The sequence below is a fragment of the Plasmodium relictum genome (assembly GCF_900005765.1).
Source record: "Plasmodium relictum strain SGS1 genome assembly, chromosome: 9".
NCBI lineage: Eukaryota > Apicomplexa > Aconoidasida > Haemosporida > Plasmodiidae > Plasmodium > Plasmodium relictum.
In genome coordinates, this window is record NC_041687.1 from 697,547 (window position 1) to 714,205 (window position 16,659).

General features: G+C 19.0%; 2 protein-coding genes across 2 annotated transcripts; one reads left to right on the forward strand and one right to left on the reverse strand.

The window, feature by feature from the left end:
* Nucleotides 1-89: 89 nt before the first annotated feature.
* PRELSG_0919800 (conserved Plasmodium protein, unknown function) lies at nt 90-5,975 on the reverse strand (the record flags this gene model as incomplete). Its single annotated transcript, XM_028676633.1, has 1 exon — nt 90-5,975. The coding sequence occupies one exon, from the start codon at nt 5,973-5,975 to the stop codon at nt 90-92; it is 5,886 nt and encodes a 1,961-aa protein (XP_028533103.1).
* Nucleotides 5,976-9,536: 3,561 nt separating this feature from the next.
* On the forward strand, nt 9,537-15,204 carry CDPK7 (calcium-dependent protein kinase 7, putative; the record flags this gene model as incomplete). Its single annotated transcript, XM_028676635.1, has 2 exons — nt 9,537-9,641; nt 9,817-15,204. 2 exons carry the CDS (start codon nt 9,537-9,539, stop codon nt 15,202-15,204), a joined length of 5,493 nt encoding a protein of 1,830 aa, XP_028533104.1.
* Nucleotides 15,205-16,659: the final 1,455 nt, after the last annotated feature.

The following is a 16,659-nucleotide window of genomic DNA, read 5'->3' on the forward strand; positions in this document are numbered from 1 at the left end:
TTATAAGATATTAACGTATATGTAAGATAGTTTAGATTATCTTTAGAATTAGTATTCAGAATGATATTAATTTATAGAATTCGCAACTTTTATAAATTTTTGTTTTTATCACTAAATTCCTTTTTTCTTTTTTTTGCAATTGTATTTTGATAAAAATTTTTAACTTGCTCTTTTGTTTTTCCATACGGTTTTAATGCTGAACATAAAGAATCCCAATTTTTTCCATCTCTTAAAAATATTTCGAAATAAATTTTTTTTTCCTTATCTGTCCATTTAGTTGCTGTTTTTCGGAATTGTTTAGAGGAATCAAAATTTTCTATATGAGATTTTTTAATTTGTTTTATTGGGTCAAAAAATTCTATATTAGATTTATTATTAATAAAGGTATTTATTTTCGATTCTATATCTATATTATTTGTTTTCATTTTATTAGGTAAAGATGTAATAGTAGTAGTAGTATAATTTCCATTAATTTTTTTTTTATTTATTTCTGCAGGAATATTATCATCACTCCATACAATTTTATTATTTAAAATATTATTTTTATTACTTGTGATATATATATTTTTTTTATTAATATCTTCTTCACTGTAAATTTTGCTTGTATAATTATTCTCATTTAAATCTTTATGATACTTATTTAATGACTTTTTATCACCTAATGATAAAGCAAACTTACCATCTTTATTATGATAATGCTTCCTAGGTATATGTTGATCTTTTTTATAATTCAATTTTCCTTTTTTCATATTGTATAGTATTTCTCCATCAAAATTTTCTTTCTTCTTTTCACTATATATATTTTTTTTTTGTTCATTTTTATAATATTCCATTCTTTTATCTCCTTCAATTTCATCTTTACTTTCATTTTTATCCTTTTCTTCATAGTAAATATAATCACCATTTTCTTCTCCGTTTTTTTTTTTTTCTTCTTTATCATCATAATCAACATCAATATCAATATCAGCATTATTATCATCATTATTAGTATCATCGTCATTTTTATTAGAATCAGCATTATCAGTATCATCGACATCAGAATCAGCATCATTATCGGTATCATCGTCATCATCAGCATCATAATCTTCTTTTTCTTTTTGTATATCTTCAGATTCCTCTTTTTCTTCCTCTTCTTTCACTTCTTCGTATTCATTTTCTTCAGATTCATAGTCATCATTTTCTTGTTTTCGAAACTCATTTATTTTTTCTTTTTTAAAAAGTATTTCATTTTCACAATTTTTATCTAAATATTTTTTCATTTCTACTCCTTTTCCTTTACTTAAGTTTAATACATTAATTTTTTGATTTGCTAATGTATTTTTTTCTCCTATTTTTTGAACTGATTTCTTACTTTTATTAATATTTTTCCCTTTTTCTTTAATTAAACTATTCATATTTTTTACTTTTATTATTTGACTTTTTTTTTTAATGTTTTTTTCTTTTTCTAAAATTATACTTTTCTTTTGAAAAAAATTCTTTTTTATACTTTTTTTACACTTATAATCAAATGAAAATGATGTAGATTTAGGATTTTGATAAGAATTTTTACTGAAGTTTTCATTATTCTTTTGGTTCATATTTTTTAAAAATTCAAAACATTTAAATAAGCTTTCTTCACATGTTTCATTCTCCGTTTTTTTTTCATGTGAGTTTAAATTGGAATTACAAAAATTGCTATTTACTTCACTGCTATTGAATTCGTTATTGTGGATATGTTTGTCATTACAATTTTCATTTAAATCATTTTCACTTAAGAAAATTTTATTTTTTATTTTTTTTTTAGAATCTTCATTTATAATATTATTATTAGCATCATAATTTCTACAATTATCAATATTATATATTTTTTCCTTTTTAATGTTTTCTATTTGATGATTTCCTAATTCTGAATTTATAAATGTTTGTGCTATATTCACTGATTCATTATTTATAATTTTTAAATCATGACAAGAAGTTTCATCAGTTCTTTTTAATTTATTAATTTTATTATCACTTTTATCAAATAAAGAAATGGTCTTTGGATTGCAAAATTCACTATATTTATTTTTATTACAGTCTTTCTCTATGGTAGGATTCGTTTCATTATTATAATAGTTTGTTACCTTTTTAGTATAAGGTGGTATGCTTTTTTTTTTTTTTTTTTCTTCCTTTTTTTTAATACTATCTAAATTTTCATTATATTTTATTTCAATGATATCTGAACTAATCCCACTATATATAAAATTTTCTTTGTTTTTAACTAAAAAACATAATTTTCTATTAGAGCTTAAAATAAAGTTATAATTTTTTGGTATTACATATCCATCAGACATATTTTCTAAAATTATTCCTTTATTTGAATAATTATTATAAGAAGGATTTTTATTATTATTAGCTTTATTTGCTGAGTGTTTACTGTATGATGAACTTTTATATGTTTTTATAAAATAATTTTTAAAGAAATTCCTTATGTTTAAGTAACTATAACTTAAACAATTTATATCTTCAAATTCACTTATGATATAATTATTTTCTAATTTTTTTATTAGTTTATTAACAATTTCTTCTTTCGAATTTTTTTTATTTATATCATTCACAGAGCATTTTTTATTTCTTTTTCCTTTATTTTCTGATATGGTTAAAAGTAATTTCTTTAAACAAAAAAAATTTTTTGTTAAATAATAGAAGTCAACACATTGTTTAGTATTTTTGCATTCTAAAAATTGGCTTATTTTATCAAATTTTTTAGGATATATTAAATATTTTTCTAAAAATGTTCTTATTTCTTGTTTATTCCATATGTAATTTTTTTCATTTAATAAATCTTCATTACTGTAAAACTTATACAGCATATTTTCTTCTAACTTATGGTTAGCATTTTTTAGTACTAATCTTTTTTTTGATAATCTATATTTAAAAAAATTATCTTCCTTAATATTATTACATGATTTATTATTATTATTCTTTTCTTTGGGATTGCTGTTATCATTTGTATATATATTTTGTGAATTTTTTTTATTTGAGTAAGAATTGATAGAATTAAAAGATTTCGCACTATCTGTTAAATGGTCATCTTCTTTAAAATTCCACAAGTTATTCGTGTTTTTATAAATGACATTTCTTTCTAAAGAGAATAAAGACAATTTAATATTTTGCATGCAATAAAAATAGGGATAATATTCGGATATGTGCAAAAACTTCTTTTTTTTTATGTCGCTAACGAATATACAATTTTTACGCCAATTTATACAAGGGCCTGTTAAATTAGCATATTTAATATTCATGTATTCTTTTTTTTTTTCTTTTTTTTCTAATAAATTATCATCATATATTTTTTTATCATTAGATATATAATAAGCTAAGTTTTTATTATTATATTTAAAACCACAAGGTAAAGGAACAAATATATTTGGATGATCATATGCTCTAACTGGCAAAATTCCCCATGTAAAAATATTTTTTTTTTCTTTCTCTTTTTCTGATATATATATATCTTCTTTCCATAACTTATATATTTGTTTATATATATTTGTATGCTCTTTAATAGTTTCATTTAACTGATTTTTTCTTCCTATATAATAATTAAAAAAATGAAGAATTTTCAAAGGAATTTGTTTATTTTTAAATTCCATATTAAATTCATTATTTCGTATATGAGACATATAATATTTTAATGTTATTTCATCATTATTATCATTAAAACTTAACATATGTTTATAAACTGTTAAATAATGTATTTCCACTTCTTCATTTTTATTTAAATTGTTTTCTAATCCTTTAAAAGATAATACTTCATCAAAAAAGGAATAGACGTTTTTATAATTTCTTCTTTTTATGTAATTTTTTTTATTTTCATTATTTCTTATATACTCATTTTCTTTGTTATTATGTACTCCTTTTTTATTCGTGTTCCTTTTTTTTTTCCTTTTTAAATTTTCATCATCATCATCACCATCACTTTTTACTATATCTTTATGATTATTCATATACTCACCACTCTCATTATTTTTGCTAATTTTGTAAAATTCTCTTTTATTTCTTTTCCCATTTTTTTTACAATTTCCTTTTTTATAATTTCTAATATTTAATGTATAATTTTTCTTCATATAATTTAATAATAAAAAGGGTTTAGGTGTTTTATTTTTTTTTTTACTATTCATTATTTTTTCTAAATTAATTTTTATATTTTTTATATCATATTTTAAGTTATCATATATTATGTCATGAATATAAAAATAATCATATCTTTCTTTTTCATTTTCTTCTATTTTATGTAAATAATTTAAAAAAATAAAATTAAAGTGGAGATTGTCGTCTAATGATATAAGTCTGTTAAGAATGTTCATTTTTTTGGGATTGTTTTTATTTAAAAATTTATTATATTTAGATATAAGATCCAAATACGAATTAATATTAAGTTTTTTTTTATTTAAAGAATTGTTTTCGTTAAAATTAGCATAATTTTTACTAGTAAAATTTCTTATAATATCCTCTTTTAAATTATTTTTAATGACATTATTGCCTTTATTATTACTATCTACATAACTATCAAATTTATAAATATTTGCATCATCATCATTGCTATTTAAATCTAAGTCATTTCCATTTGAATTGTTATTATAATTACAATCATTTATATCGTTAGATTGAAAAATTAAAATCAATTTAATTTTTTTTTTTAAATTTAATAAATATTTTGGAAAGAAATTTTTCTTAATATAAATATATATATAATTTTTTTTTCCTGCACTAATATTAGAATCATTTTTGTATTTTCCTTTTGTTTCATCAATTATATCGTTATTGTTCATGATATTATATTCATCTTCTAAAATATAATCATAAAATTTCTCTATTCTTTCACATTTAAAATCGTCATTGCTAATATATTTATCTCTTTTTTTGTCCATAACTTCACAATAAAAAGTTTTACTTATACTAGAGAAAAATGTTAAAACGTTTGAAATCATATTTCTTAGGTTATTTTTATTTACATTTTTATTTATTTGCTCTTTCATGAATATCCAATATACTTTATTTTTATTTTCGTTAATTATATTGGAAGAATTATATAAATTACTGTCATTTAACATTTTACTGTCAGAATTAATATTTTTATTTAATGAACTTTCACATGTATTGGAAATATTTTCATCTTTGTTACTTATAATATTTGATTTTTTGGAATTTTTATTGATAAAATAATTTTTTAATTCTTTGATATTTTTTTCCTTTTCCTTTTTTATTCTTCCTTTTTTTCGCTTTTTTTTTTTTTTAATAAAAAAGTTTATCAACCGATTTTTTTTTTCTAATTTTTTTCTTTCTTTTGCATAAATTTTATCATTGTCATCATCATCAAAAATGTTTTCACATAAATTTGTTTCTTTGTAGTATTTGTTTTTAGATAGTATATTAAACAAATCAAGAACGACAGAATTTTTCAATTTTAAATTATCACTAGTAAAATCATTATGCTCACATTTACTGCTCATACATACATAGTTATCATAAAAAATTTGCATAGGTGTAACTGAATTCACACAATTTTGAGATGAATAGGAGTTATTTTTTCTTTTCTTTTTTTTTCTTTTTTCATGTTTCACTCTTTTTTCGCTATCTTCATTTTCCATATATTCTTCTTCATCTTCATTATATATTTTTAAATTTTTTTTGTTTCTAGTAAAATCAGCTTTTATTAAATCCTTCTCCATTTTTAGTATTGCTATGTCGTCATTATTTTCTTCATTAGCATATTTAATTTCTTTTGAGATTTTATTTGATATTTTTTTAAATTCTATATTATTTTCAATTTTTAAATTATTTAAGTTGTTGAAAATATTGACTAAATGGTTATGTTGATCATTTAATTTATTTAATTTCTGTTTCATTCTCCTTCTCAATTTTCTTATTATTATATTTCTTATTGCTTTTTTATTATTATTTTTCTTGAGGGCATTGCATTTAATAATATCATTTGTTTCTTTTGTTTCCTTCATTTTTAAGCTGGCATATATATTTATAATTTTTAAAAGATTTTACAAAAAATTTTGAATCGAAATGAATTTTAATATAAAGATTTCTTATTTGATTCAACATAAATATAAATTTATATATATATATATATAAAATATACATATAAAAAGGTTCTATATCATATAAAATATAAAAGAAAAAAATATTATATAAACAATATTCTTCATAAAATAATAAATATATTTACCAAAAAGGGATAAATATAAATATATATTTTTATGGGTATTTTTATAAATTTTACGAAATTTTGTATTCAAACAATAATTTTTTATCATTTTATAGCACTTTAAAAAAATTTAAAAAAAAAAAAAAATTATTAAGGTTTTTATCAAAATATTAACAAATTATTTTATAAATTATATTATATATATATATATATATATATATATATATATATATATATTTAAAGGGTTTATAACGATTTCGCAATATTAAAAATAGGTATAATTTTGCAAAAAATTAAAGCAATATTTTTTTTTTTTATAATAGAAACAAAGTATTCTTCATTAATTTTTTTTTACTTCTTTGAACAGTAATCTCACAGTTATGCTAATCCCATTCATACGAATTATATATATATTTTTTTTTTCATTTTAACTATAGCAATAAATTGATAATTAAAAAAAAGTAATTTAAGAACATTTAAAAATAAAACAAAATATACTTGTTTTTATAATTTTCCTAAATTTGCAAAAAATTGATATTTCTTTAAAGATTTTATAAAACCTATATTTTTAATAAAAGAAGTTTGAATATTTATAAAGTATAACTTTTTTTTTTTTTAAAGAATATAATCTTAAAATTATAAACAAAGGAAGTAAGATATATCAAAAATAAGTAAATATTAAAATTGATTAGTTATATTTGATATAAAACAAATAAACTAAAAATTATGCATATTTTCTAAAATAATTGTCTAAACACTTTAAATCATAGGAACTTTTTCATTCAGAAATTTCTTTTTGATGTTTTCCTAATTTTTAAAAATAATATTGCTAAATATTTAAAAAACATAAAAAAAAAAAAAAAAAAAAGAAAATGAAAATAAAAATAAGTATATAATATATATATATATATATATATATATATATATATATATATATATATATATATATATTTGGAAAAATGTGAAATTTTAATTATTTTTAATTATAGTAAATAAAAGAGAAAAATATTAGATAAATTTAAGATATGGAATATATCATTTTGTAAATTTTATATTTGTTTTGTATTTTTTTATTTATAATACATTATTTTATTTATTTAATTTTTTTTTTTTTTTATGAATTATTTTTCTACATTTTTTATTAATAGTTGGTAAATTTCTTGCTTAAATTATTATATATATTTTTAATTAGAATTTTTTTTTCCATTTCAAAAAAATTCTGCATAAGATTTTCTTTTATTACTCAACGTTTTTTAATATTTTTTTTTTTTATAATATTTTTTTTTATGCATGCTATTTTTTTAACATATATATTATTATTATATTTAAATTTAACATAAATCTTAAAAAATATATTAATAATATTTACATTAACTTTTACTTAAATTTTAAATTTTTTCCTTTTATTTTTTTTTGTTTTGTTTTTATTTTATGATCAAAAGAGTTATTTTTTTTTAGTTTATTTATTAAAAAGAAAAAAAAAAAAGAACAAATAAGAAATGGAATTAAGTATAATAAAATTATAACTAAATAGAATAAAATGAAGTAAAAGTGAATAAAACAAAATAAAAGCATAAAAATAAATAATAAATAATAAAAAAAAAAAAAAATAGAAAAAAAAACATTTAGTGAAAAAAAAAGAATAATATAAAAAATTATGAAAACATATAGTGATATATTCTTTCCATAATGCTATAATAAAAAGAATATTTATATTTTCCTTTTTTTAATTGTATCCTTTTTTTTTTTTTTTTTTTTTTTTTTGTAAGTGAAATTTTTTTTTTTAATATTTGATTATGAGATACAAAAGCATATATGAAATTATACGCGCACGCATAAAAGATAGATAAGATAAAATGAAAAGCGTACAAAAGGAATGTAAAAATAAAATATATGTAAATATTTTTATATTATTAATTTTTTTTATAAGCTTTATTTAGATTAGCATTTGGATCACTGAAAACTAAACAATTATAAAAAAAAAATTATTTTATCTCTACATATTTTTGATGTTTTTTATTTAATAAGACATCTTAAAGAGATATACATTTATATTAAAAAAATAAAAAATATATAACGTACGTATATAATAAACATAAAATGAGCAACCACTTTTTAATTCTGTTAGATAAAATCAAGAAAGGAAATGAAATTATTTAAAATTTTTTTTTTTTTTTTTCATTGATATTTCTAGAGGTTAATTTTTATATCTTATTTCTTATTCGTATTTAGTGCTATTTTAAGATATAAATGTGTCAATTTTTTTTTTATTAAATTATTCATTTTTAAATTGCTAACTTTTTTTTTTTTATACTGAATTCACAAATATTACATATACATTTTTATTTATAAGAATTGTTTGTGATATAATTTGTAACAAAAAGGAAAAAAAAAATACAGTTAGAAAAAAAGAGAATTTCAATATTTGTTTTATTATTAAAGTAAAAAAATAAAGAAGTAATATTGTTTTAAAAAAAACGAATTAATATAAAATAGCTAATAAAAATAAATGAAAAAATTATATAATATATTCTTCTGGCCTTTGTTATTATTTTTTTTTTTTTATAGCAAAATTGTTTTTTAATATAACAATCAAATTAATAATAGTCCTTGAATACTGTTTAATATTATATATATATATATATATATATATATATATATATATATATATATATATATATGAATATTTTAATGTGTATAAGCATATATACGATTATTTATACATGTATTATTTAATTTTTTTTAATTAATTCGATATAGTTTATCACTTGTTTATTATTATTTTTATTTATTTATTTTTTTTTTTTTATTATTTTCCGTTGCAATGAATTAAAATATATATATGAAAATGTGATTGTATGCAGGTGTGCTTATAATAATACCATTATAAATTCAATTAAAAAAAAAACAAAAAAAAACAATAGAGAAATATGTATTTAAAAGATATATAATTGAAATAACACAAATTTTTGTTGTTAAAATAGGCAATTTATTATGTGTTGTTTTTTTTTTTTTTAGATATATTCAATGCGAATATTACTTTAAAAATTATTTATTTATATATGTATTTTGTCAGAAATTTTTTATATGAAAAAGTGAATATTAAGGAATAATATATTAATAAATATATATTACAGAATGTCGAATTAAATTTTAATTTTTAAATAAGGAAAATTTCTAAATTTTTGTTTATTGTTGCTAAGTGTATTTGTTTTTGTACTTTATTTTGATCTTTTAAATTTACTTTTCTTTATCTTTTTTTCTTTTTATTTTTTTTATTTCATTTTCTCTCTCTCTATATATATTTTTATTAAGTTACATTCAATTAAAATTTTAAGCATTAAATTAATTTTCTTAAATGGGTCTACAAACAGAAAAGGAAAAAGAAAAGGAGAATCAAAAAAACAATTTTAAAATATGTAGCAAAAAATTTGAAACAGATGAATTAGAAGTTTTAAAAAAAGTATTAAAAAAATATTTATATATTTATATATATTCATTTTTTTCATCTTGCATATATGTATATATTTATATACATTTATTCCTTTGATATATGTAAATATATATATATATATATATATTTTATTCAATTATTTTCATATTTAAATACATATAATATTTTTCTTTTCTTTATTAAGATTTACAAAGAATTAGGTAGTCGATCTGGTTCTAATTATATAGATAAAGAAACTTTTCTTCAATTTTTCCCTTTGCCAGGATTATGGGGGGAGAGATTATTTTTAAAGTTTAATTTCAAAAATACTGGATATATAGATTTTGAAGAATTTATAATAGGAATTGCAATATGTTGTAGAGGAACAAAGAGTGATAAAATAAATGTACTTTTTGATATTTTTGATTTAAATTCAGATGGATATATTCAAAAATCAGAAATGGTTGCTATGCTTTCAAATATCCCTTATATTCATAAATTAAAAAATGCTTTTTTTAGTAAAGAAAATAGAAAAAATATATATGACGAATACAATAATAATGAAGATAATAATAAATTATTTCATAATGCAAATGATGAGGAAAATAAAGCTCTCAATTGTAATAAATGTTCAAAACAAAGAAATCATACATTATGTCATGATAGTTTATTAAATGATAAAGAATTGTCGAAAAAGTTAGGAAAGGAAGAAAAATATGAGAGTAAAAAATTTATCAATGATACAAGTATTGAGCAATGTGAAGATAAGTCGTTAAACATTGATAAAAAATCAAAAAAAGAGAAATCAAAATATTCTAAGAAATATTCTTTTTATAAAAGTGAAAGTGATGATACTAACTCATCTTCTAGTAGTACTACTAGTGTTTTTGCTAATGATGAATATTATTTAAATAAATGTAAAAAGGGTTTTAAAGATGGAACAAAAAAAAATTTATCAAAATGTTTGAGAAAATACAAAATTGCTAATAACACATATATATCATCAACTTCTGATAGTTCAACTAGTAATGAAACTAGTTCTCATTTGAATAATGGAGATTATAATAGCTTTAGTTCAAATAAAGATCAGAGGGATTTATGTTCTAGTTATTCTTCTGATTCTTTTATTAGCATTTATGGATATTTAATTAAAAATAAAAAAAAGAAAAAAGAAAAAAGAAAACAAAAAGAGGGAAAAGAAGAAAAAAAAGGAAAAGAAAAAACCGATGAAATAGAAGGAGAAGGTGAAGAAGATGAAGAGGAAGAATATGAAAAACAAGAAATGGAAAATGAAGAATTACAAAAAGAATCAAATGATGAAAGAGAGAAAAAAGAATATGAAGAAGAACAAAGAAATGAAATAAAGAAAAGTAAAGGAGAAACATATAGTAAAAGAGATAATATAAATATTTATAAAAAAGAGAGAAAAAGAGAACAGAAAAAAAAAAAAAATTTTTTAAATGAGTATTGCTTACCATCAAAAACAGCTAGAAATATATTAAATGATGAGGAAAATAATGAATTATCAGATAAAAATGTTGATGTTGATGAAATTGTTGATATGATGTTAGAAGAATGTGAATTTTTAGATAATGACAAGATAACTCTTATACAATTTAAAAGTATTATTTATAAATATGATTTTTTCTTATATATCTTTTTTAGTTGTTTACATGAAGATATATGGGGGTTACAAGGAAATGTATTATATGGAAGAGATTATATTAGTAATTTTGTTATAAAATCAGAAAACTTTAAAAATAATGAAATTGATGATAATGAAGAAATAATAACAGAAGAATTATATTTTAAAATTAGGCAACTTTTCATTGTTCAGGCTCCTGATTATGATTGTGCAAATGATAATATGTGTGTTAATTTTTTAAACAATAAAAATATAGAAAAAGAGGATAATGAAAAAAGAGAAGCATTAGAATTCGACTATGATAAGGAAAAAGGTGAAATAATGCATAAAAAAAAAACGAAAAATGAAAATTATAACAAATTAATTAATATTATTCATAATAAAGTAAAAAGTGATGAAATTATAAGTGAATGTGAGAATGATAAAGGAAGTAAGGATACGGATGAAAAAAATAGAGAAATGAATAATTATATTTCTTCTGAAAAATCAAGTAATAACTTAAAAAACCAAATTACAAATATCAAAGAGAAGGAAAATATTTTAAAAAATGAGGAAACAGAAAATTATGTTAATGGGATTAAGCATAATGATAAAAAAAATGATGATACGGATGTGATTGAAAAAGAAAATATAAAAAATGTAAATAAAAAGGATAATATTGAAAGTGATGTTACCATTAAAGAAGAAATAGGCAAAATAGATATAGAAAAAAACAATATTGAACATAATAAAGAAGTACTTGAAGAAAGGGAATTTTCTAAGCCTATAAATAAAGAATTAATAATAAATCAAAATGGTCATGATCTAATAGATTTAAAAAATAAAGCTAGTGTTTTCCATAAAGAAGTTGAATTAAATAATAATAAAATTTATAATCAGGAATATATAGATCTCTATAATAAAAATGATATTGATGATTTCATTGAAAAAGAAAAAGATCTTTTAGATGGAGAGAAAAATATTTTAAAAAATGGAAATTCTTTGATAAATGAAAATATTTTACATTTTGAAAGAGATAACGGAAAAAAAATGATTATGAATAATGATGATAATAAAATGAAAACAGATGATATAGAAGAAAAAAATTATAGTACTATTCAGAATAATATAAATATATCAAAAAATAAAAATGCATATATTAATGAAACAATAGAAAGTAATATAAATGAAATAAATAATATAAGTGAAAGTAACAATAAAAATAAAACTAATTATGAATGTGATTTTAATTTATTAACAAATTCATTTAATGATATATTTTCCAAAGAAATTGTAGAATTTATTCAAGCATCAAAAATAAGTTTCAATATAAATGATGTTTGCAAAGAGAGAAGTTTACAAAATAAAGTAAAGTATAAGAAGACAAAAAGGAATATTGAAAAAGTAAAATATTATCCCATTACTTCTTTAAATAGTCACAGAAAAAAAAAACATTCTACAGATAAAGTTGCAATGGGCGTGAATATAAATAACGAGAAAACAAAAAATAATGAGACAGAAAAGGATCATGAAGAATATTGTAAAAAGGTAATAAAAGATGATGATTCAGCATTTAAAAATAAAGTTCACAAAATTCCTAATAAAATTGAATTGAACAATATTTTAAATAATAATCTCTTGATAAATAATGAAAAGTATGAAGAAAATATGAAGAATATAAATGAGGGATATTTAGAAAAGGAAAGTGTTATTTCTGTTAATGGAGTTATAAGGAAACATTTATCAGAAGTTAAAATACAAAGTATAGAGGAATTTAATATACCTGAACAAAATGAGTTATGCTATAAAAAAAGTGACGTGAGTGGTTCTACTTCTCTAAGTAAGGCAAATGAAAAAAAGGAAGAAATAAGCGAAGAAAAAGGAGATAATAGTTGTGATTTTAATATACCAACGGAAAATAGGAATTCTATAGAAAAAGAAGACTTAGATAAAGGAGAAAAATTGGAATTTATGAATCAGGAAAAAATGGAAAATGGAGAAATAAAGGGAAATACTGTTTTATATGAAGAAGAGGGTTGTGAACAGTTTAAAAGTAAGAAAGATGATATGAAAAATAAAAGTAATAGTTTTAATACTATTGATGAAGTTCATTCATTTAAAAAAGATGAATGTTCTAGTAATAATAATGAAAGTAGTTTTTTAAAAAAAAAAAAGAGGAAGAAGTATGAATTAACAAAAAAACATGTGAAAGATATTAATTTATATTCTTGTCCCAATTGTAAAGGCCCCTTTTTAATGTGCCCAAATTGCCACAATAGATATCCTAGATTTTGTGTAAATGATAATAAGATAGCAATGGAATGTGAATATTGTGATAGTGAAAATTGTTATTTTTATAATTGTATTTATTGTAACTTTGATTTTCAGAAATGTTTAGATATGATAAAAAAAAATTCTCTAAAAGAAGGTATATTATACAAAATTGGGAAACATCTTCATCAATTTAAAGCTAGGTATTATATTTTATTTGATAATTTATTGTATTATTATGATAAAAAAAGAAACTTAAAACCAAGAGGTTTTATGTTTTTAGAAGGATGTTATGTAGAAAAAATATCTAAAAATGAACATATTAATAAATATGGATTTTCTATATGTCATAAGGGAACAAAACAAGTTCAAAAAAGAAATTTATATGTAAATAGTTATGAAGAAAGGGAAGAATGGATGCAAGCATTATATTCTTCAACAAAACAAAACACTTTATATAATTTATATGAATTACATGAACAGTTAGGGCAAGGAAAATTTTCTACAGTATATAGGGGAATAAATAAGCAAACAAATTCTGAGTTTGCGATAAAAGTAATTGATAAAAGATCAGTTTCTATATATGAAAAAGAATTATTAAGAAGTGAAATTTGTATATTAAGATTACTCAGACATCCTAATGTAATTTATTTAAAAGAAATTATTAATACCAAGGAAACATTGTACATTTCAATGGAGTTAGTAAAAGGCGGAGAGTTATATGATTTTCTGCTATCAGAAACTAGATTAAGTGAAATTCATACTAACAAAATTATCTCTCAGTTAATCAGGACAGTAGCTTATTTACATAGATGTGGTATTATACATCGGGATATAAAACCAGAAAATATTTTATTAACAGATAAATCAAGAGATGCTCAGATAAAATTAACCGATTTCGGGTTGTCAACGTTATGTGCTCCAAATGAATTATTAAAAGAACCTTGTGGGACATTAGCATACGTTGCACCTGAAGTTATAACATTACAAGGATATAATCACAAAGTAGATGCTTGGTCAATAGGAATAATTTTATATTTACTTTTAAGTGGGAAGTTACCATTCCCAATTAATAAAAATACAGAAATGAATATTCAAAAAAATTATGTTTTAAGCTTTAAAGATAATATATGGAAAAATATATCATCGTCGGCTAAAGATTTAATATCCAAATTGCTAGAATTAAATGTAGAAAAAAGAATTTCAGCAAATGAAGCATTAGAGCACATTTGGATAAAAAACCCAACTGCTGTTATTAATGAAAACTCAGTTATTTATAAAAATGAAGAGATAAATATTTTAAATTTACAAGATGTTAGTGTTAGTACTTTTAATATACCAAAGTATACTCAATTTCATATTGAAGAAGAAAAAAATAATGAAGGCAATGAAAATAAAAATGTTTTTAATCTTTACCAAAATGAAATATGTGAAGATGATGATTCAAACGATGATCCTGTTATCCCTTTACCTTATAGTAGTGCACCTTTAAAAGAAAATTCGTTGGAGAAAAAAATTTTAGTGAATCATTCAAAATCATCCTCTTTTAATAAAGAAGATATCCCAAATGAAAATTCTAGGAAAATAAACCCAGATCAAAATAATAATAATAATAATCAGAATAATGTTACTACTAATGTATATTGTAATAATGATAAAATTGAGCAAAATTCAAAAGACACATCAAATAAAATATAAAATAAATATATATATATATATATATGCTTTTGCTTTTTGAATATTAAAATATTACTAGCATATATGCATAAGGAAACATATCCACGATATAGAGAATTGTTTAATATATATTTATGTACATTCTTGAAGATTTTGAACATTTACCTAAAAACAAAAGCAGAATAAAAAAAAATAAAAAATTCAGACACTTATGAACTTATACAAACATTTTATTTCTCAGGAAAAAAAAAAAAAGTAAAATTATAAAAAAAAATGGAAAAATAAAAGATATATAATATAATATTGAATATAAAAAAAAAAAAATAACGGCCGTTTATATTTAACACATTCATATATGATAGTATCCTTTTTTTTTAATGTTGTATAGTATTTTTTTATCTAGCTCTTTCTCTTTCTCTTTCTCTTTCTTTCTCTTTCTCTCTCTCTCTATATATTTTCTAACACTTTTTTTTCAATATATAAAATAAAATAATAAATAAAATTATTTATTTACTTTTATTTTATATATTTTTTGACTTCCATTTTAATGAAAGTTCTTTCTTTTTTTTTTTTTTCCAATAAGAATTAGTTTATGTGGGATATTCTTTATAAAAATTACTATTGCATTATATTTATATGCTTTTTATTTATTTACTTTTTATAAATATAATTTTACGTTGTTTAAAATATAATTAAATATATATATTTATCAATAGATATCTAAATATGTTTCATTTTTGTATAATTTTTTTATTTAAAAAAAAAAATTTAATAAAGTTTTAAAAAATATTTTTAATTTGTTAATTTAGTCAGGATGTCTATTTACATATATTTTTTTTTTAAAAGTAAAAAAAAGCATTTTTTTTTTTTTTTTTTTGATAAAATATATTTTTTACAGAATTTTAACTTAAATTAGTGTTATGAGTATTATATTTTTTTTTTACGAATAACACAAATGAATATACATTATGTATCATTTGACATAATGTAACTAAAAATATATTTTTTTACTACTTTTATTTGAAATAAAATAAAAATTAGATTCATATGTCCGATAATTTCTCTAAGACAGAAATCATTCTCCAAAAAAAAAAAAAATATATATAATATATAAAAACAGAAGCAATTTTTTAACATAATTTTTATTCTTTTTCTTCATTTTCATTTTCATTTTCATTTTCGTTTTCGTTTTCATTTTCATTTTTCTTTTTCTTTTTCTTCTTCCTCTTCTTTTTTTTTTTTTCTTTTATCTTCTCTCATTTTATATCAAAAAGTAAGAAAATTTAATCTTCAAAATAAAATAAAAAAGTACCATTGTACAAATTATTTTTCGAGGATTTTTATTTATAAAATTCTTAATCTTTTTAATATTGAAAAAAAAATTATATATTATTATAAATGATATAATAAATGATATTTTTAAGTAAATAATACTTAATAAATGATTATGAACAATGATACGTTTTAATATTTTAA